Source organism: Erpetoichthys calabaricus, chromosome 7 (genome assembly GCF_900747795.2).
Source record: "Erpetoichthys calabaricus chromosome 7, fErpCal1.3, whole genome shotgun sequence".
In the NCBI taxonomy this organism is placed as follows: domain Eukaryota; kingdom Metazoa; phylum Chordata; class Cladistia; order Polypteriformes; family Polypteridae; genus Erpetoichthys; species Erpetoichthys calabaricus.
In genome coordinates this window covers 107,632,365-107,645,253 of record NC_041400.2, presented here as the reverse complement: position 1 = coordinate 107,645,253, position 12,889 = coordinate 107,632,365, and the positions used below count along the sequence as shown (strand labels likewise).

Sequence of the window (12,889 nt, the reverse complement as noted above, 5' to 3'; positions counted from 1 at the left end):
TTCTCTCACAAGTCTCCTCTTTCTTTACAGTTTAGATGGACCACTTTTTTTTAGGCAGACCTTCCGTTCCTGATAAATTGCACCATCAGTGTCAGCTAAGCCATCCAGACAATGTATATAGAGATATGTATCGTAATTTCCTATCATTTTACCTCTTAACCTGCTGAAAAATTCTCTTTAGTCTTCATTTTCAATGGTGTTCTTCAGATTCACAAGGGTCCCTTAACTTTGAATGTTTTATCCAAAAACACGACAGTTAATTTACATGACTCAGTGGAGAAGTCATATGGGTCCTCTTTAAGCAATTGTGTTCCACAACAAATAGATTAAGCACTTATACAAACAACATTTTTCATTTTGGTTTTCCTCTTAATATTTTTTTCTAGCATAAGACATGTCGAAATAAAAATACATTTTGACCTTCAGTTCTTTGAAATACAAAACTTCACAGAGAACAAAATTATTTTAACAGCTACACTTTCAAGGCAGGATTGGCACTCCAGCCACTGTAAAAAAAAAAACCTCACACTGTTCAGTGTGGGGCTGAGGTGTCACCCGTTGCATGGCTGCACTCAGATTCAAATCTTCATCGTATGGTGGATGCGGCAACCCGCCCAACTTCTATACTGTAAAACTAGACAATTGCTCAGGGGTCTGAGACAGAGCTAGTGGCTTACAGATTCAGACGCCAGAGACCAAACGTAGGCCCAGACACTTTCTCTGTTGAGCTTGCTTAATCTCTCCATGTCTTCATGCAGCTGACATGGCTAAGTTAACTGGCAATTCTAAACTGGTCTGATGTGAATATGCCTTGAAATTGAGTAGCATCTCATCCAGGGATGTCAAAATACAGATGCTATAATTGATTCATTCAGGTTATGAAATTGAATGGATGATTATATATGTAAATTAGAAAATTATCAAAGGATTTCTTTCTGGTTTTTGGGTTTATCGCTTTTAATTATGTGCAGTAGGTATTGTGAAATTCTGATAAATGTTAAAACAGCTCACTGGATAAAAGTTTTCATTACATTTGCAGAGACCTTTCAATGAAAATTACTCTGTGCTTATTTCCAATAATTTCATTATGTTATTTACAATCTTTTACCAAGCTAAGAGCTCAAGAAGGAAGTCATTAGGAAAAAAATGGTCTTTGAATCATTTTTCTTTAAAGCAAAACAAAGCTAAAATAATTTCCTTCACAGCAAGGAACAGAAGGACAAAAACACAGGAGTGAAAGAAATACCGAAGTGGACAAATGGTGCTATGCTTTTTTATTTTTTAACATCTTTCAATTAAGGCTGGTACGAGATTTTGAATCACGTTGTGTCGAAATGTAACGTCTAACCCAACCCTCGTCATGTTCTTTCTCCGTGCCCAGGTCTTGTATATTCTACAGAGCCTGTATGGATATTCCCCGTGGCACTGAACTGCTAGTCTGGTACAACGACAGCTACACTTCGTTTTTCGGGATCCCTCTGCAGTGCATTGCACAAGATGAAAACTGTGAGTGATCATTTTAGATTTTAAACAGAAGTCCCATGGTAGTAGAAATTGTAATTCGCAAAGCACTTAAAAATGGAATTCTCTGCATTCATTATGAAGATTGCTATGTAATTACAATCTGAAGACTATAGATTTTTTGTGAGGTTAGCAGTTACTGAAAAATAAAATTATCATGTAAAGTATATACTGTATGTATATTTATCCATCTGAATATAGATATTTACAATTTACTTAATATATGGAATATAAATTGTTATGTTGGGGCTATGTTTTCTTCTATAAAATCTATTTTAAAGTAAAAGCAATAGTGTTTGATGAGTTTATTTTTATTGATTGGTTATATTTTCTGTAGGACAGTCATTTATTTCTCCCTTAAAATCTATAATTCCATTCTGCTCATTCATTTCATGTCTTTTCCTATATCATTCACCTTGGTTTTTCCCATGAAACATAAATTTCAAAATATACCATACGTTTAAATGACATCGCACAATAAATTTTGATGGACTGCCTAAATAACAGCTTTGTAATAAAAACCTTAATATTCCCAATTTACTCTCTGAGGTTTTTCCACAGTGTAATATTTTTTTGGAAACACTTTGAAGCTAAATGAAATACATTTCTTTCCCCTGAGTAAATATCTGCATGAGTGTAAATTTAATGAATGTGCTTGTGTGAGGTTTGAACCAATCAGTGTCAGGGAAACCAGTGAAGATTGTGTTCTCAGATATTTAAAGAATATTCTCCCCAGATGGAATTCATAAGAGTTAAATAAGAATTTAAGAAATGCACCATGCCCAGATGTTCTAATCATTTAAAAATCTAGGGTTAGTATTAAACATGAAACTACCTCTTAATTTGCTGACTGATTGGTAAAATACTTGATTTAAGTTACTGTATATACATCACAGTCAAGTGATCTTCTTAAGCCGCTTCATTATACAGAATGACCACTACCTATACTGACTCCACATCTATGGAGCACTGCGCTGAGGGTGTGAGCATCTGCGTATCTCTTCAGTTTAACAAGGAAGGCATTAACTTTTCTAGTAATAAAAAAGCACCACGTAATATCCCACATGTATAGGATTACCATTTGTTGGATCTCTGTATATTTTTGTACCCAGCATGTGGCTTTGGTATGAGTGTGAAATGTGGTGTGTCTTCACATAAACCATTATGGCTTTTGCTTTGGGATATGTTTTTATTCAGAATTTAATAGAAAATAGAACTGAGCAATCTTCAAATGTTTTTGATAACATTCATCGCAAAGAAAATGTTTGTATTTCTCTTTTCTTCAACAGCTGGTTTTACTTTAGATTATTTTTATTGTAAATTACTGTGGAACATGCCACATACACGACCTATAAGAAATTAAAGTTAATGTTTGATTTTGTGCAATATAGCATCTCATACTTCAAGGAATCGGGTCAAAGAGAAATGTTTTGAATTTTTTAATGTTTCTCTTTTTTTTCTCTCTGTGCCTTTGTCTTTCTTTCCCTCAAAGTGAATGTCCCTGCCTCCGTGATGGAAGCCATGTCCAGGCATGACACGTTACAGCCCTTTAACAAGACAAGCAAGGCTCCTTCTGCAGCACTACTGCGCTCAATGGTTTTCCCCCATGCTCCATGCACAAGAAATTTCTCGTTACTGGACAAACCAGAAGCTGGGCTCAACCAAATGAACGTTAAGAACCAGCGAGTCCTCGCAAGCCCTACTTCGACAAGTCAGTTGAACACTGAATTTAGTGACTGGCACCTCTGGAAATGTGGCCAGTGCTTTAAGACATTCACTCAGCGCATTCTGCTCCAAATGCACGTGTGCACACAGAACCCAGACAGGTAATACAAGGATAAATCAGTATTTTACAGTTTCCCACCGTTCACTCGTGAAGGCTTTTAAATGCATTCTGGAGTTAGAACTTTACCTGTTATTTTGTTTTCTAGCAAAATTAAAATTGATGTTCTTATTTACTAAAAGCCAACATTGTATTTTTTTGATAGTACATGAAAACTGTATAATACTTAGCAGAGAAGAAAATATAAGCAAAGTGTTTTTAAATTCTAGTCTTGTGCATATGAATTATGTAATTCCTGTATTATGCAAAACACTAAATATTAAAAGACGTCAATTGGTTGAAGTGAGGCAGAGCATAATGTGACAGAGAGGAGGACAGGAAGTCAAGAGAATAATCCATCCATCCATCCATTGTCTCCCGCTTATCCGAGGTCGGGTCGCGGGGGCAGCAGCTTGAGCAGAGATGCCCAGACTTCCCTCTCCCCGGCCACTTCTTCTAGCTCTTCCGGGAGAATCCCAAGGCGTTCCCAGGCCAGTCGAGAGACATAGTCCCTCCAACGTGTCCTGGGTCTTCCCCGGGGCCTCCTCCCGGTTAGACGTGCCCGGAACACCTCACCAGGGAGGCGTCCAGGAGGCATCCTGATCAGATGCCCAAGCCACCTCATCTGACTCCTCTCGATGCGGAGAAGCAGCGGCTCTACTCTGAGCCCCTCCCGGATGACTGAGCTTCTCACCCTATCTTTAAGGGAAAGCCCAGACACCCTGCGGAGGAAACTCATTTCAGCCGCTTGTATTCGCGATCTCGTTCTTTCGGTCACTACCCATAGTTCATGACCATAGGTGAGGGTAGGAACATAGATCAACTGGTAAATTGAGAGCTTCGCCTTGCGGCTCAGCTCCTTTTTCATCACGACAGACCGATGCAGAGCCCGCATTACTGGGGATGCCGCACCGATCCGCCTGTCGATCTCACACTCCATTCTTCCCTCACTCGTGAACAAGACCCCGAGATACTTGAACTCCTCCACTTGGGGCAGGATCTCGCTACCAACCCTGAGAGGGCACTCCACCCTTTTCCGGCTGAGGACCATGGTCTCGGATTTGGAGGTGCTGATTCTCATCCCAGCCGCTTCACACTCGGCTGCGAACCAATCCAGAGAGAGCTGAAGATCACGGCCTGATGAAGCAAACAGGACAACATCATCTGCAAAAAGCAGTGACCCAATCCTGAGCCCACCAAACCGGACCCCCTCAACGCCCTGGCTGCGCCTAGAAATTCTGTCCATAAAAGTTATGAACAGAATCGGTGACAAAGGGCAGCCCTGGCGGAGTCCAACTCTCACTGGAAACGGGTTCGACTTACTGCCGGCAATGCGGACCAGGCTCTGGCACCGATCGTACAGGGACCGAACAGCCCTTATCAGGGGGGCCGGTACCCCATACTCTCGGAGTACCCCCCACAGGATTCCCCGAGGGACATGGTCGAATGCCTTTTCCAAGTCCACAAAACACATGTAGACTGGTTGGGCAAACTCCCATGCACCCTCCAGGACCCTACTAAGGGTATAGAGCTGGTCCACTGTTCCGCGACCAGAACGAAAACCACACTGTTCCTCCTGAATCCGAGGCTCGACTATCCGACGGACCCTCCTCTCCAGGACCCCTGAATAGACTTTTCCAGGGAGGCTGAGGAGTGTGATCCCTCTGTAGTTGGAACACACCCTCCAATCCCCCTTCTTAAAGAGGGGGACTACCACCCCGGTCTGCCAATCCAGAGGCACTGTCCCTGATGTCCATGCGATGTTGCAGAGGCGTGTCAACCAAGACAGTCCTACAACATCCAGAGCCTTGAGGAACTCCGGGCGTATCTCATCCACCCCCAGGGCCCTGCCACCAAGGAGTTTTTTGACCACCTCGGTGACCTCAGTCCCAGAGATGGGGGAGCCCACCTCTGAGTCCCCAGGCTCTGCTTCCTCATTGGAAGGCATGTTAATGGGATTGAGGAGGTCTTCGAAGCACTCCCCCCACCGACCCACAACGTCCCGAGTCGAGGTCAGCAGCGCACCATCCCCACCATATACAGTGTTGACACTGCACTGCTTCCCCTTCCTGAGACACCGGATGGTGGACCAGAATCTCTTCGAAGCCGTCCGAAAGTCGTTCTCCATGGCCTCCCCAAACTCCTCCCACGCCCGTGTTTTTGCCTCAGCAACCACCAAAGCCGCATTCCGCTTGGCCTGCCAGTACCTATCAGCTGCCTCCAGGGTCCCACAGGACAAAAAGGGTCCTGTAGGACTCCTTCTTCAGCTTGACGGCATCCTTCACCGCCGGTGTCCACCAACGGGTTCGGGGATTGCCGCCACGACAGGCACCGACCACCTTACGGCCACAGCTCCGGTCAGCTGCCTCAACAATAAAGGCACGGAACATGGCACTGCACCCATGGGGCTCGGCCGGGCACAGCCCGAAGAGGCAACGTGGGTCCCCCTTCCCATGGGCTCACCACCTATGGGAGGGGCCAAAGAGGCCGGGTGCAGTGTGAGTTGGGTGGTGGCCGAAGGCGGGGACCTTGGCGGTCCGATCCTCGGCTACAGAAGCTGACTCTTGGGACGTGGAATGTCAAGAGAATAAGTCAAGGCTTTTTAACTTTATTTTGCAAAACTAGACAAGTAATCAATTTAAAGGTCATGCTCCTTTTTTTCTTCAGTGAAGAAGGACATCTCATGGAGATTTTGGGAAAACCAAATTCTGTAGTGTCTGGTAGAACAACCAGTAGAAGAAAGAGATATTGCATTTTTGATCTGAACCAGTTTGTAATGTTAGTGGGAGACACGTCTTTAAATTGAAACGCACGCATGTGTAGAGAGCAGAATACGTTCTTAAATGGAAAAAATGGAGCCCAACAGAAACGACAGATTTAATAGATTAAAAGCGAAGGCTCTTTCAAAATGAAATAAAGTCACACCCCTTCTTTTATTTATATGTGAGATGGGAGATGTGAATGTACAAACTTTTTTGACTCCACAGATTTCGCCATTGTTTGAACCCTATGTTAAAACCACTCGAACAAACCATTCAGTTCTTTCGGGTGTTCTTTCTTCTTCCAGCATAGAGAAGATTCCCGTTGCTGTAAATAAAAAAATGATCATATTGTCGATTTTAATGAAGAATACAGGTGACAGGTGGTGAATTTGAATTGTGGGTAAAATGAGAGGGAAGACCCTTTATTTCAAAACAAAAATGTGGTGCATTAGTGGTTGAATCATCAGATGAATCATGGGAGTGATCAGGGTGGATAGCATTGGAAGATGACATTATGCATTGCCTTCTTTATAAAACAATCCTTCCTGTTTTGGAAAATGAAAAAGGAAAGGGTGGGAAAGGAAGATTTGTATCATTTTAATACCAAGCAATATATTGAAAATATCTCTGCAAATGATACAATAGCATCACGACACAGTAAACTGAAGTCATGAAATCAAAAGCTATACACTGTGGTCTGCAGGGGGCGCACCAGCCTCCCAAACCCAACACAGACTGACACCAGGCGTTTATTTTATATGTGGAGCACTTTCCTTTAGCTCCCCACAGCAGCACAGTACTATAAGCATCAATTAAAGCGCAAGCCACAGTACTTTTCTTTCTTTCTTTCTTTCTTTCTTTCTTTCTTTCTTTCTTTCTTTCTTTCTTTCTTTCTTTCTTTCTTTCTTTCTTTCTTTCTTTCTTTCTTTCTTTCTCTCTCTCAATCCTCTTAGCCTCCACTCCTCCTCTGACAAGCTTTGTCTTCTCCCTCCCAACTCTGAGTTCCAGAGCAGTGTCAGCTGGCTCCTCCTATTCTGTTCCAGGGTATCACCCCCGGGTGTGGTGAAAGCCCAACCTAGCAGGGCTCTGCAACCTCCACAGCTCCCACTGGTGGCTTCCACAGAACCCAACAGGGTCAAGACCATGCTCTCTCCCCTTCCATCATAAACTTGTCCCAGCTGGATAAGTGTCCTGGCTGTACAACACACAAGATGGCAAGTCGAAGGAGCGATATAATGAATCAGATACACAAACCAGTAAATTGGAGAAATTTAGGTAACATGATATTCATACTACACAGAGCACAATGAAATGAGATATTAAGTTACACACACAACAAAGTAAGGGAGGGAATAAGATAACAAGTGACACAAGTAAATACATGGTAAAAGATTAAAGACTCAAAGCTGTGCTTCTCTGTTCACACTGGTTCATGCACTAGAGGATGACGAGCAAGCAAAATAATGCATCATGCATATAAGATAGCTGTTAAAGTGAAGGAGATAAATCATATCTGCTTAAAGGAATGAGATAAAAGTTGTATCTAAAAGATAGTAAGTTGAGGGAACAAGATAGTAAGCCAAGTCTTAAAAACAGTAATCTAAGGTACTAAGATAAAAACATGTCCAGCATGCAGGATGTCAAGTAAAAACTGATAACTGAAGGCACTCATTCTTTTGAGTGGTATAAGCCAAATGAGCAAATTCATATTAGATAACTCATATAGACAAGATATGAAGCTGAAGGAGTGACATGCAGCAAGATGGGATATGCACAACACATTAAACCCCATGAAAAATTGCATCTCTTTAGTTACACTTAAATTTCATACTTAGATCGGAATTGGTGGGGGGGGGGGGGGGTCAATGTCATATACAAAGTCTATACAGTTTTGGAGAAAAGTAAAAACTTTTTAAAGAATGTAATAGCTGGAAGTCAAGTGAAAGTCAATACGAGAATGTGTGAGTGGTTTATTGAAGTACACAATTAAAGCAGGGAAGACATTTTAGCGCATGGTTAGCGTCTCTAGTATTAAGCTTGATTCAAAGATATGCAGTCAGGAGGACAATTTTCAGTGCCTTCTTTGAAGTTAACTGATAAAAACTCCAATACAATATTAACCAGGCTAAGAAGTAAGTGGCTTACCGAAACACTTGGAGGGTGTTTGGTTATTTTACTTTCAAGTGTGAAGTCTATAGTTTGTTTACAATTTAAAATTAAAACTAAAAGGAAACCTATAAATGTTACTTCTGGACAAGATGTCTAGCTTTTTAATATTGGTTGTGACAAGACATTTTTAAGCTAATTTTTTTCAAGATACTTACTGTCAAAGATTTCCACTGTCAACCAATTGATCAGCATTGAAACCACCAGATAAGAATAATCCCCAATCAGTGTACTATGTTTTTATTTCTATTTGGGTGGTCATTTAATGCTGGAAAGAATGTTGCTATTCGGTTTTACTAATTCTATGCACAGTGCTTATTCAGAGGAAAATGTTTTTCGATCTCAAAGGTAACTTTTTAGATAGAGTAGAGGTGTTGAATAAGAAGAAATGTTTACTTAAATTAGAATTAGAATTTTCAGCTCAATTTTATTTCTATAATTAAAATTTCAGAGAATATCTAGGAATAACATATAACACACATAAAAGCTGGGAGGCACGGTGGCGCAGTGGGTAGCGCTGCTGCCTAGCAGTTAGGTGACCTGAGTTTGCTTCCCTGGTCCTCCCTGCGTGGAGTTTGCATATTCTCCCCGTGTCTCCATGGGTTTCCTCTGGGTGCTTCAGTTTCCTCCCACAGTCCAAAGGCATGAAGGTTAGGTGCATTGGCAATTCTAAATTGTCCCTAGTCTGTGCTTGGTGTGTGTGTACGTGTGCCCTGTGGTGGGCTGGCGCCCTGCCCAGGGTTTGTTTCCTGCCTTGTGCCCTGTGTTGGCTGGGATTGGATCCAGCAGACCCCGTGACCCTGTAGTTAGGATATAGCGGGTTGGATGATGGATGGATGGATGGATGGATGGATACATAAAAGCTGCAATTCACTTTAAAACCATTAAAGAGATTGAATCTGCTCAGTTGTAACTGTTGTAGGCATCATGCATGTTAATAGTTTCTAACCAGTTCTTTAAGATTTGTATTCTTCACCATACTTGATTTGGGGTACTTGGAGGCCTCATCTGGTGGTTCAACACTGAATTAATTCCATTTTATTATAAGATGTCCATTATTTTAGAAACAGTGTCAATTAAATGACAAGGCAAATGAAGAGAGAGAAAACCAAGAAATTACCTGCAAATGTTTAGGAAATTACATGCATGAAATTACATACTGTGATTTAATGATAAGCCCATAGAGATATCTTAATATCTAGGAGCATATTCAGACCAGAGTTATAAGCGTTCGAAAAGGCTAATCAACAATTATTTGCAATCCTGAAGTTTGAGGATTGGAGTGTCCATCTCTGATCCTGGTGGTCCACAGTGGCTACAGTTTTCATTTCTCCCTGTTTCTTCATCAGAGAACAGTTCATGCTATTAATTGGCTTCTTTTCCATTTATTTTAGTTGACTTGTTTTTTTTTTCAGACCAAGTCCTCTAAATTACTTCTTTTTTTTTAAATGGCAGGTCAGGTCAGGTCAGGCTGAGGAGCATACATTGGTACAGTGTGTTGCCGCACCCACCACATGACAAAACAGCTTGGGATCCTGGTTGGCAACCCCCCAGGCAGACACACAGTACAGTCCCACCCTTTGGAAATGACCCTCTATCTGCCACAGCCATGTGTTACGTAGGTGTCCCCTTGGCCTGGTCCAGCCACTTGGGTTCTCAATAATGAGGATCCTGTATAGTCATCCTCTGGGAATCATGCCACATGGCTGTAGTGCCATAACTGACATGCCCTCACAATGCAGGTAATGTGCCTCATTCAGGACTCCGTGACCAAACCGCTCATTAGACCCAAAGTCAAACCAGAGGTACCCAAGGATTCTCTGAAGAGACACAGTACCGAATGAGCCTAGTGTTCATCTCAGGTCACTGGATAGCGTCCATGTCTCACAACCATTTAGCCATTTCAATGGCAGCCAGACAAAAATGAAATGTGAAGTGAGTCAACGGATGACCGTCTAAGTTGGGGCAACAAACTCCAAGTTGTTTCACTCCAACCAGTTTCTTAATTATCAGCTGATTCTTGTTGTTAATTAAACCCCTTATTTAATTCCATGGCATGTTGGTGCTCTCATTCTTCCCTAGCAGACCTTTCTTCTAAGTGAACCATCCAAATATTTTGTGGACCTGAGCAGATCAACATTACCAAGAACTTCACCTTTCTTTATATTCAGATATTGTATGATAGACACAGGTTACAGGTTATGTGTTGACTCGTTTTGTATCTCACTATTGTTTGGCTGCTAATTAAAGAAAAAAGAAACAACAATGAGGTATGAGTCTTAAATATAAGGCTAAACAAGTTCATTAACACCAAAACTGGTCACTACAAAGAAAACAGAATAAAAACAGGCAGCTACTGTGGCCCTACAGAATCGGAGTTGACCACCCCTGATAGGGCCAGTCCAGAATTTAAAAAAGCCTTGTTGGTTATATTTTGGCTTTTAATAAATTTTATATGGAAATTTGAATGTTTAAAAGCAAAATTAAATTGGTTGACGCTTTTAACAGTCGTGGTTGAAATCATCCATCCATCCATCCATTTTCCAACCCGCTGAATCCGAACACAGGGTCACGGGGGTCTGCTGGAGCCAATCCCAGCCAACACAGGGCACAAGGCAAGGAACCAATCCCGGGCAGGGTGCCAACCCACCGCAGTGGTTGAAATCATCAGTAGACAAAAGACACAGATGCCGATTTGTTTAGTATGGCCATTAAGGGAAAGATTAGGTCTCCTTAAAAGATGGCACTAATGTGTGTTCTTAACGATTCTATCACAGTTGGCCAGCACTTGACCACATTACAATCCAGGTGTAAATGCACTTGTGATAGGATTACTCAGACCACATATGTGGGTGAACAGAACTGTATAGCAACTACATTTAACACATATGTCAATATAGAATACATTTTCCATCCGCATTAAATAGAAGATTTGAATATTGTGTATGGAAAGTAACATCTTATCTTGGTCCAGGTATGATGTGAACACTAAAGATGCATTTGAATGCCGTGTCTACAAGAAATCTGGGTAATAATGTCTGGATACAATCCAGATACAAAACACACGGCAATGCCAAGTATAAAGGGACCCACAGAGAGTTCTCATAGTTTGGAGAGGATTTTTCCTGAGATGATGATTTTGGAATGCCCAAACCTTGGAAAATTGTATCCACTTTAGTAATGCAAGACTTAAGTTAATATTTTGAATCTGTGAAAATATTTCCGGACATAAATATTTTTCATCCATCCGCACATTTTTTGGATGAGATGCAAGTTCATTCCATTTCAGGGCACAATTTTACCCACACTTACCTATCAATTTAACACTCACATTTTTGGGTGTGGGAGGAAATTAACTTACTGTCCCTGCAGAAAGCACATATGTCTCTAGAACAACTCTAACCATGCCACCCCAGCAATAGTTATTGTTTTTCTTGCATTGAGGATTATGTTGTAAATGGAGCTAATCTGGCAAGCAGTGTAACTTAGGGTCTACTCACACTGGTAGTTTCTTCCATGGCCAAGCACGTTTTTCCGCATGTAACCCAGCTAAGTCTAGTTCATTTGATTAGTGTGATCACTCCATGCCAGGCCAGCAATACCATGCCCTGGCCCGCTTGGAAGAGGTGTGGTCCGAACAAGGAACAGTGTGAGCGCTAAACGTGCCCAAGCATGGAAAACAAACATGACGTCAATGATGCCACAAGTCATATAGTGCAATTCTCATTTCAATCAATATCTTTTGAGTTAAAAACATGTTTTTATTCTCACCTTATACATGAACGTGAATTGTAGTTGTCAAGAAAAGCTGCAAATTCCTCCATTAACATTATTTGTCACCGTAAAAATCTTCTCGTCCATGCATCACGATTTACTGCAAAATGCTGCACTGCACACTCAGTTAATCTGTAAGAATGTCAAAAATTATCCTGTCCTACACCACTCTAAAACAACCACAAAATAAGTAAAATCATTTTGACATGCATGGTGTCAGTCCGTGTTCAGATCTTGTTTTGGCTTTACATGAAGTTGCACGGTCATGATGAAAGCGTGCGTGCGTGCCAAGAACGTTAAGTGAAGGCCTGCGGAGGAGTAGGGATGGTGGACAATCGTGATTGTGCATGGTACGAAACAAACGTGTCTAGTGTGAGTACACCTTTAGAAGCTAAGGTGCTAGAGTGTAAACTAGAGTCTAACCTTTGTTGGGGATTTTACAGCTTAAGTGTATTACTGAAGTGTTCTTTTTTGTCATTATTGGATTCCTAATTAGAGTGGGATTATGCTAGATAAGAACACAAACATTAACTTTATACAATCTGTGACTTACTCCAGAGTGACACCTAATTTTTTTCTGTCTCAATGGGCAAACTGTGAGAAAAATTTGTTGTTTAGTCGGGGTAATTTGATTAACCATTTATACACCCATAAACTGAACCCACTTATTTCAACTCAAGCATCATTGGATGCAAGGAAAAAATTAAATCCAGATGAGGATGCCATATAATAAACCAACAAGGTCCTAATTTTCAAATTTTACACTTTTTTTCATTTGTGTCTTTCCCCTTCACCAAACTAACATAATACAATTTTAAATGTAGAAGCGCAAGTCATATTTTGT

At 41.3% G+C, this 12,889-nt stretch overlaps 1 protein-coding gene across 3 annotated transcripts in view; it reads left to right on the top strand.

Annotated features, from left to right (window-relative positions):
* The window catches only part of prdm6 (PR domain containing 6), a 122,424-nt gene that overhangs the window by 82,711 nt on the left and 26,824 nt on the right, over nt 1-12,889 (top strand). For all 3 annotated transcript variants that reach the window (XM_028805245.2, XM_028805244.2, XM_051929975.1), the window contains exons 5-6: nt 1,382-1,506; nt 3,014-3,347. In XM_028805245.2, the coding sequence (XP_028661078.1) occupies nt 1,382-1,506; nt 3,014-3,347 (459 nt within the window). The remainder of the gene's footprint in view (nt 1-1,381; nt 1,507-3,013; nt 3,348-12,889) is intronic.